Source organism: Hemiscyllium ocellatum, chromosome 26, assembly GCF_020745735.1.
Source record: "Hemiscyllium ocellatum isolate sHemOce1 chromosome 26, sHemOce1.pat.X.cur, whole genome shotgun sequence".
NCBI classification, from domain to species: Eukaryota; Metazoa; Chordata; class Chondrichthyes; order Orectolobiformes; family Hemiscylliidae; genus Hemiscyllium; species Hemiscyllium ocellatum.
The window spans coordinates 27,884,436-27,894,929 of record NC_083426.1 but is presented as its reverse complement, the minus strand read 5'-3'; the positions used below and the strand labels follow the sequence as shown (position 1 = coordinate 27,894,929).

The 10,494-nt window shown below is 39.7% G+C and overlaps 1 protein-coding gene across 1 annotated transcript in view; it reads right to left on the bottom strand.

The window, feature by feature from the left end:
• Window positions 1–1,505: 1,505 nt before the first annotated feature.
• Window positions 1,506–10,494, bottom strand: part of LOC132828189 (chemokine-like protein TAFA-5) — a 334,410-nt gene continuing 325,421 nt past the window's right edge. Inside the window, exon 4 of the mRNA XM_060845130.1 lies at window positions 1,506–2,609. Within this exon, the coding sequence (XP_060701113.1) occupies window positions 2,601–2,609 (9 nt within the window). The 3' untranslated portion in view covers window positions 1,506–2,600. The remainder of the gene's footprint in view (window positions 2,610–10,494) is intronic.

Below are 10,494 nucleotides of genomic sequence, written 5' to 3'. Positions count from 1 at the left end.
CAGCTATTGTTGCATCAGCAAATGTACTCAACTTTCCTGATCTGGTTATGATGTTAAACTGTTTCCTGCACTGTGTCTATAATCTGGCACACTGGTATGTTCATGGCGCTCATTTCTTTAGCTACCTCCAATCATGCTTTAGTAAGGGGGTAGTCTTTTTAGTCTACTTTCTGGGGAAAAGTTTGTAATTTCCCTCTTTTCCTCCTTCTATTAACAGTCATAATTCCAGTGAGATATTAGCTACTTTTCGTCATCTTCCATCAAAATGTCTCCAATTTTATTTTGTGCACTGTCCCTTTAAACATACCTGGGATATATCATGCAGGTATACAGCTGCTGCACAGCTTGGTGACACAAAATTCAGAACTCAAAGCCAATTGGTTTAATTGACATTTTTCAGATCACTTGGTTGACTTGAGGTTTGCTTTGTGCAAATTTATCTTGTTGCTCAAAATCTGCCTTTGATTAAGATCAGGGCTTTTGATTTTATATGTACAATAGATTTTATTTCTACAAGTGATTTAAAGTATGTACACAGCACCATGTGTAACCTTTAGCTAGCTTGAGGAGTGTAAGCATAGGACATGAGAGCAAATCACTCATTTGATTAAACCTGCTTCTTCCCTCGGTCATGTTTAATCTTTCTTAGAATGAACTCTACCCTACTCAATTAATCACCTGCAGGAGAGGAAAGGTTCATTGTAAACATTGCCCAAAAGCAATCAAACAAAGCTATACAGAATATTCATCCATCTTTACATCTCCATCATTTGACCTTGGTTTACTGTCCTTCACAGATGACATTTACCTCCCCTCTACATCTATCTCCACTTATCTCAGCAACACAGGAATGATTTTGTCCTGTACACAGCCTGATGGAAGAAATTAAATCAAAAATGTTTGCTATTGATACATAAAAGCATCCTGCTCAACTACCAGAAAGCTGTAGCTTTTTAAAAAAAATGTTGAATGTTATTATGTAGCTTGATTTGTTTCTCTATTTATATTTTATAAGCAAGTATTTGTTCAGATTCAGTGGTAAGATGCTATATTTTAAATTACCTATATTAATGAATCTAAAATGAAAAAAAGGGGGGGATGAAAATTAAAATTTCTACCTCTGGTTAACTGATTTCTCAGGAAAGGTAGCTTTTGAGTCTCTATACACAAAGTCAGAGGAAGTTATGAATATGATATATTTATGTATTAAACACTGAAGCGTGGAGTATGTTGGTAATTGTAGTATAAGTCATTTTTGTAAAATGTAAAGATTGTATTAAATAATTACTTATTATCATGAAATTATGCTCTTTTGGACATGAGGTGGAAAATCTTCCTTATCTCTGTAATACCAACACTTTCATTTTTCACTTGAATGAGCATAATCAAAGGAAAACCTATGGACATTCATTTTTATGGCAAGAGCTCTTTCTTTGGCTGCTTTCATTTGACAAAGAGGCAATAATTCCTCTGCTCGATATTTCTTCAGTAAAGTAACAGCTTTATTTGGCAGCATGAGATGTACTCTATTCACATCACAGCTTTCCATCATGGCATTGCAGGTCTTACATGATGAGCACGTACACAGTTAAATAGGTTTCCTACAAAGATACAACATACAAAATCTGTTAGAGGTTTACAAATTAAGATTCTTTCTCTAAACACACTGAATGGTGACTTGTTTTGAATGCCACATTCAAAACTGAAAAATGCCATTGTTTAAGTATGCTCAAGTTATTGGATTCTGCGATGTGTCTAATAGATCACAGGCCTGAACAAACAGATTAGAGCTTACCTAATGCTCTGCAGTAGTATGATAGGACAACTAAGAGCACAAAACCCACAGGATGTTACAAAAATGCATGAGCACATGCCTCAGAACACGAGAGGTCCTTTTATGCTGGTGCAATTCCGCCATCATTGTTTTATGTTCATGTGCTATTTAGTTCTTTAAGGTAATTAAGCCATTCCAAATCCCAGCTTCAGCATTGCCATAAAGAATGAAATATTGGCTACACCACTGTAATTGTATCTCCATCATCTGAAGAGCATTTTCTTTTCCTCCAGAGGTGTGGCAGATCTTTCAATGATAACTCCAGCAGATTATAATTATTGAAGGGGTCTCAAACAATACAATTTCTTTCATCAGCTGCACAGGTCTTTCATTCTTTGGTCATTAGTTAGAAGTCTTGGAGGAAAAGGCGGATGAATTCTCATCATGCTGATATCTTGCTTGTTCACTGAACTAATATTTCACATTTTCCTTGATGTTTGACTTGAAAAAGATTCAGTTTTTATGAAGGGACCCAAAGTGGAAATAGTTAGACTATCTGCAAGACAGATTTCACCAGATATAGTCACTGGACAGCATCGGTCCATAAGGGGAGAAGTTACCTCAGTTCCTGCAGGGCTTGTGTACTTAACAGCTGGGCAGGTCAGGCTTAATCTCATGCTGGAGAAAACATTGATCCCACAATGTAGCATGAACGTACAGAGTGACAGACAACAGATGGAGACTCACAGCAGCGAAATCATTTTTTTTGAGATAAGTGGCACACACAGGATAAGCTGCCCAGGCAAAGATTTCTCCTTTGCGTGTGTCAGGAAACCTGTAAACCAATGAGAAATAACTTGTGAGTAAATGGCAGTTCGTATTTCCCTCGAGAACGTAATTTTAATTTCAGGCCACAGCAAGGGAGAATAGACACATTGTCCTTTCCTGCCGAAGTCAAAACAGAAAATAGGATGAGTTATCACTGTGCACTGAATTGGATGCACCCAGCTGCCAAGCATAAGGAGAGTCTGAATTGAACACAGTACCTCTATTAAATACATTACCCATGTGTTTTCCAACAGCTGTTTTACTAAACTTTTACAAAGGTTCAAATTTTGCTGTTTGATAGAAACAAGCTGCAACTCCATTACAATTCCGGATCTGTCATAAATCAGATACATGTGAAATATTGCTCCCTCCGAAAAAAATTGTTTTGACATTTAATTTAACTGTGACCACATACAGTGAAGAGGTTCACAGCTGGTTGGAGAGCTGTCGAAAACAGAAACAAAAAAGTCTTCAATGCAAATTATTTGAAAGTTAAGGCACGTGCAGAAATGTTTGAGATATAATTAGATTTACCCAATGCATTGATATGCCAGTTAGAAGCTTTTTTAAAATAGTCCATGTCAGATAGAAAATATCAGAAGTTATATGGTACATACTTCTAATTCAGAAGGTTAAGGTTTTGAATTGATACTGCCTACCTTTTATATCCACCTATTTCAATTAACTAACAGGTTGATCAATCTTTTTATTGATGTGTTACTAGGTAGGAATGTGTGGTTACTCGGATGAGGTGGAGTAAAAGAGTAGAGGTGGAGGAGTGGAAAGGAGCTTGTGTTCACAATTTCTACTAATTGAATAATCTATTTCCTAATATATCATACCTCTCAACCATGCTTCAAGCTATTCTGAAAATTAATACATTTGCTTCATGAAGTGCAATTTCGGTATATTTTATGAAAAAATCTTATCACAAGCTTGTTAAAACAGTAAAGAGCTCCCTTTTCAATCATGTTAATGCAGAATGGAGTGCTCTCAAGATTGCATTTGTGTATTTTGCATGTGCAACAGCTTAAAGTAATTCCTTGTTAATGCCTGCAGTATTAATAACTGCATTCTCTACGGATAATATATGTCTGAGGAAGGTCTAATTGGTGAGGACATTGTCCAGCCCAAAGTGATAGGAGCAGCATGATAAATGAGTGCCATTGCATAAGATCATACTTAAATTCATAATTTTGTTAAAAATCGCACAACACCAGGTTATAGTCCAACCGGTTTATTTGGAAGCACTAGCTTTCGGAGCGCTGCTCCTTCATCAGGTGGTTAGAACATAGAACATAGAAAAATACAGCGCAGTACAGGCCCTTCAGCCCTCGATGTTGCGCCGATCCAAGCCCACCTAACCTACACTAGCCCACTTTCCTCCATATGCCTATCCAATGCCCGTTTAAATGCCCATAAAGAGGGAGAGTCCACCACTGTTACTGGCAGGGCATTCCATGAACTCACGACTCGCTGAGTAAAGAATCTACCCCTAACATCTGTCCTATACCTACCACCCCTTAGTTTAAAGCTATGTCCCCTCGTAATATCTGACTCCATACGTGGAAAAACGAACATGTTTGTTTCAGTTCTTTCATGTTCATTCTGAAAGATGAAAGACTTAACAAACAATCCAGGTCTTTTTCAATATATAGTTTCAGTTACATCACACTGTAAACTTTTGCTATAAATCCTGTGTCTTACGATCTTATACTCCACAACCACCTGATGAAGGAGCAGCGTTCCGAAAGCTAGTGCTTCCAAATAAACCTGTTGGACTATAACTGGTGTTGTATGATTTTTAACTTTATCTGAGATCACACACTTCTAAGAACAATTCCAAGACTCAGCACACCACTTCTTTTGTGCCTTTTTTTCATACTGTGACAATCAATCATTTGGAGGGAGACAAGGACACAAGTATATTTTTAAATTAATGCGTTTGAGTTGAATGCAAAGATTATTGTGCAGATATCAGTCTGTGGCTGACGTATCACCTGGATGCAATGCAGAGAGCAAAACCAAATGCATGTGGTGCCGATCCATAACAGACCCATTGAACATAGAACAAAGAACATTACAGCGCAGTACAGGCCCTTCGGCCCTCGATGTTGCACTGCCCTGTCATACTAATCTGAAGCCCATCCCACCTACACTATTCTGTGTACGTCCATTTGCCTGTCCAATGACGACTTAAATGCACTTAAACTTGGTAAATCTACTACAATTGCAGGAAAAACATTCCATACCCTTACTATTCTCTGAGTAAAGAAACTACCTCTGACATCTGTCTTATACCTATCTCCTCTCACTTTAAAGTTGTGTCCCCTCGTGTTTGCCGTCCTCACACTTGGAAAAAGGCTCTCCCTGTCCACCCTATCTAACCCTCTGATTATCTTGTATGTCTCTATTAAGTCACCTCTCAACCTTCTTCTCTCTAATGAGAATAGCCTCAAGGCCCTCAGCCTTTCCTCGTAAGATATTCTTTCCATAACAGGCAACATCCTAGTAAATCTCCTCTGCACCCTTTCCAAAGCTTCCACATCTTTCTTATAATTCGGTGACCAGAACTGTACACAATACCCCAAGTGTGGCCGTACCAGAGCTTTGTACAGCTGTAGCATAACCTCCTGGTTCCGGAACTCAATCCCTCTATTAATAAAGGCCAAAACACTGTATGCCTTCTTAACAACCCTGTCAATCTGGGTGGCAACTTTCAGGAATCTGTGTACATGGACACCGAGATCTTTCTGCTCATCTGCACACCCAAGAATCTTACAATTAGTCCAGTAATTTGAATTCCGATTACTCCGTCCAAAGTGTATCACCTCACACTTGTCCACATTCAACTCCAATTGCCATCACTCAGACCAGCTCTGCATCCTATCTATGTCTCTCTGCAAGCTATTACATCCTTCGTCACTATCCACATTTCCATCGACCTAAGTGTCGTCCACAAATTTACTATCCAGGTCTTTTATAAAAATGACGAACAGCAGTGGACCCAACACCGACCCTTGCAGTATGCCACTAGTAACTGAACACCAAGATGAACATGTTTCGTCAACTACAACCCTCTGTTTTCTTTCAGCAAGCCAATTACTGATCCAAACTGCTATGTCTCTCACAATCCCATCCCTCCGTATTTTGTATAATAGTCTACTGTGTGGAACCTTATCAAATACCTTGCTGTGAGATTTTCAGTCAAAGCAATATAATCCAGCAAAAATACATATGGCTACAATAATGCTGTTTTAGCTGCATGCACTGATTTTAGTTAAAAACACCTTATATGTGCTATAGGTAAATGTATTTAATATTCTCACATTTACTTAATGTAAAGGTATCACACAGTGATGAAGCAAATAGCTCACCTGCGATGAATAAATGACACTCTGACTCTGCTTCTGGATTTATCATTTTCAAAATTATGCACAAACAGTGAAAGTACAGTTAAACATGCAGTAAAATTGTTAGTGGTGAAATTATATGCCCAATAACACAATTACTGCTCATTTCTGATGTATTACTCAGAAACACTATTAGCCACATTTGGGTTCCCAATTAAACATAGGAGTAGCTAGTGTCAAACATACGAAAACTACTGATTTTAAAATAATTGACTATCTTCATTCTAGACATGTCACTCACCCAGAGAGGTTTTCCTCTCTAATCCTCACCCTGATGAAGATATTAAAAATGACCACCAATTTCTTCTTACATTTTTGTAACCATTGCAATACACAATATTCCTTTTTTTTTGCACTATAGAATGATAGTTACATTTTCTTCTTTGACTTCTCATTCAGGTCATTTTCCCTAGGAAACTCCATCAAGTATGTGTGAAAAGGCAAACCTGAGATGTTGCTATATTATTTTATTTTATTGACAGGACATAGGCAGCATCATTGGTTAGCCCAGAATTTATTGCCCATCCTTAATTTGACCATCAATCACATTGCTGTGGACTGGAGTCACATTTAGGCCTGACCAGGTAAGGACAGCAGATTTCCTTCCCCAAAGGACATTAGTGAACTAGATGGATTTTAAAACAATCATAAATTGGGTTAATTATATCCCTTATGCTATCCCAGGGAACCTCCCATTTGAGCCCAGATCTACTCTGATTCAATATGTGCATCTCCAGCATGGATCATGAACTCAGTTATATTTAAACCAATCATCGTGCTCCAATTTTCATTCAAAACAATCAGCTAAGATTACCTAACTCGGTAGATAGAACCTGGACTTTCCTGATCAATGCAGCCAACTTATTCACTGCTTTAATCAGCTGACATGTATTGAATGCAGAATGTGTTTGTTTCATTATTTTATGTTTCAAACCTATTTACTCAAAGAATCTCCACTCTCTGAAACTTGAATTTAATTATGATACACAGAAAAGACCATTATGATCAATCTGATCACTCTCATAGGCATCATTTTGTCTGTTAGTTTTCTGGGTTTTCTTTGCAATTTCATCCATATCAGTAATGTTCCTACTACTGGAGTAAATTCTGATCATTTCTATTAATTGCAAGTTGAGTGGGCAAGAAACATTGCTTCATTTAATGATCCATCAAAGAGGAGTTGATTTTAACCTCGTGTTTGTATGCTGGTAGTTTACCACTACTTTTGACTATACTATCTACCTTCCAATCTATTTGAAAATATTAATCTAAGTTATGAAGATAAATAAAGTAAGTTGGAAATAAAATTATGATTTAGAATTGCTGGTGTTGAACAGCTGATTGTTTCTGCTCAGTGACTTGATAAAACCTTCAGGATGGTTGTGGTGTAGGGGCTGAGGGGAGGTTGAAAAGGAAATTTCTGAATATGAATGAGTTGCAGAAATAAACAATATGCAGACTTCAAATAGAGTGGCTGTTTGTATTATAAATCATGTAGAGGCTTGATGTGTTGTGGGCCCTTTACTTTTCAACTATTTTCTCAGCTAATCACAGAGATAGTGTGACAACCTGTCAGACATACAAGCTACACTACAGAAGTGTTGTAGTAAAAGAAAGAGAAACTGGTGAGTAAGATACCTGAGGCATTTACACACATATAGAGAGCATTACGGTTTGGTTTAATCTCAAATAACAAAGATGTTGCTGTCCTTTTACTGATATGACTTGGGGATTTATACAGTAGCTAGAGATAATGAACTGCTTAATGTTGTTCATGGCTATGGTGCTTTAGAGTTTAATGAATCAAGCAACAATTTAGCTGCCGCTGCTGTTTAGCTTCTGCTGAAAGAGCAAAATGCATGCTGCATGTCTGTTGATGTTTCTTTGCATTTTCCCCATGAAACAAGCTAGCAAAGATAGTCCTGAGATAGCAAGTGACAGATTAACTTGTTTGTCATCTTGGCCTAATGTCTTAGTAACTATCTCATTTCTGGTTGTGCTTCAAGAACCTTCCAGTCTCCAGGCAATTCATGTACAAAGCAACACAAGGAATACAAAGGGCAGCCTGTTGAGACTGCTCGCCTTTCAATATGCACAAGGCTGATTCTGGGCTTCAACTCCACTTTTCTGCTCCCTCACATACCCCTTCTGAAATAACTGCACAGAGGTGGGTATCCTGTCACCAAGTCACCCTTTATTTGTAGCCGGTCAGCTCAGAGTCAGTCCTCTGGATGGAGGAGAGTCCGAATCCCGTTCTTTTTATTTAGCCCAGGTGAACAATCCCAATCAAGGATCTCAGTCAATGAGGTCCACCTGCTCCCAGTCACAACAGCCCACCCCCACTCATCGCCCCATCAAGTCCAGGGATGTAGGACTGCTCTTTGTCATGTAGCATTTCCTGCATTGCTTTTGCCCCAGGTCCACATGTTCTGACTCAAGACTCTAAAACAGGCAGCACGTTCCAGACCATTGCCAGCCTCTTGTGTCCAGAGCATCTCGGGAGAGTTTTCTCTTCCTCTTCCGGTGGTAACAGCATCGAGGCTGCATCCGTCTCAGACTTTGAGGTTTCCTCAACACGAGGTGGAGGGGGCGAACCTATAGTTCCTGACACTTCTGAGGGGCCAGGTATGTTTTGCTCTTACCCAGTTTGTGAGGCAACAGCTTTCAGGTGATCCACACATGTGTTCAGGACTGCCCCACCTAACCAAACTTTGTAAATCACAGGACCTGACCTCACATCAACCTTATCTTGTACCCACACAGGGTTATTTCAATGCTTCTGGCATCAGACTTCATCCCAAATTTACACTGCCTGTCTCATTTAGAGGAGGATGCCATTTCACCTCAGGCTCTGGAAACATCAGGTTTAACCTGGTGCAGAATCTTCTACCCATCAACAATTCCACTGGGGCTATTCCTGTTGTTGCCTGAGGGGTGGTTCTATAATTAAACTCAAATTCCCTGCTGGGAAATGCCATCCCATTGTTAATGACCAATACTTCTGGGATCCATGTCTTGTGAACAATGCTTGCAGGTTCTCAATCCCTGAGTTTGCTAAATAAACCTTGTGCATGTCCAACCATATTGAATGGGCATCCACAATGACCAGGACCATTGAGCCTAAGAAAGAACTGGCGTAGTCACCATGAACCAAATCCAGGGTTTACCAGGCTATTCCCATGAATGTAGCAATTTTTGTCCTTGTTGGCACTCTGGACACTGCCCCACCAACACAGCTATGGATGACCCTAATGGAGGTCAGCCAGTATCTTGTGACAACCTTTACTTGAGGCAATCACCCTTGCTCCCATAGAAATATGCCATCCTCGACAGTGATTTGGGCTCATTGTGACAGGAAAGATTTCAATTCTGGATGAGATGGCCCTTCTGTTACAAGCAGCTGTTTCACTTTTGCTAGGACAGGATCTTTTTGGTTTCATTGTGGGGTATTGTCAACAGTGACCGCGAGAGTGTGTAATAAATTTAAAATGAGAACAGACTCTTCCGGGGAAGTGCCACTAGTGGAGTATCTACTAGCAGGAGGCTGCTCAAAGCATCCACATTAGCGACTTGGTTTCCTGGATGGTGTTCTAACATGTACTTGGAGGAGTTGAGAATAAGGGCCAAATGCTGAATTCGACCGGCAGTTATGGACGGCAACCAGCTGTCTTCCTTCAGTAGCCCTAGCAGGGATTTGTGATCTATTACGATGTCAAATTCCCATCCATAACATTACTTCTGGAACTTCCTCACCTTCTGGACTGCCAAACCTTCCTTCTCTCTCTGGGCATATTAGTGTTGAGCTTCAGCCAAAGTCTGGGAAGCTATCAGGTATTCCTGTGAGCCAACACAGGTCTAAAAATTGATAAATCTCCGAGCCCCGATGGGCTACATCCTTAGAGTTCTGAGGGAGGTGGCTGAGGAAATAGCAGAGATGGTGGTTATGATCTTTCAAAAGTCACTGGAGTCAGGGAAAGTCCCAGATGATTGGAAAATCACTGTTGTAACCCCCTTGTTCAAGAAAGAATCAAGACAAAAGATGGAAAATTATAGACCGATTAGCCGAACCTTAGTTGTTGGTAAAATTCTAGAAGGATGAGATTTCTAAATACTTGGATGTGCAGAGTCAGTTTAGCACAAGTCAGCATGAATTTAGTAAGGGGATGTTGTGACTGATTAACCTGTTAGAATTCTTTGAAGAGATAACAAGTAGGTTAGACCAGGTAAACCCAGTGGATGTTATCTATCTCGACTTCCAAAAGGCCTTTAATAAGGTGCCTCACAGGAGGCTGCTGAGTAAGGTGAGGGCCCATGGTGTTTGAGATGAGCTACTGGTATGGATTGAGGATTGACTGTCTGATAGAAGGCAGAAAATTGGGAATGGCAGCCGGTGACAAGTGGTGTCCCACAGGGTTCAGTGCTGGGGCCGCAGCTATTCACTTTATATATTAATGATCTGAATGAAGGGACTGGGGGCAT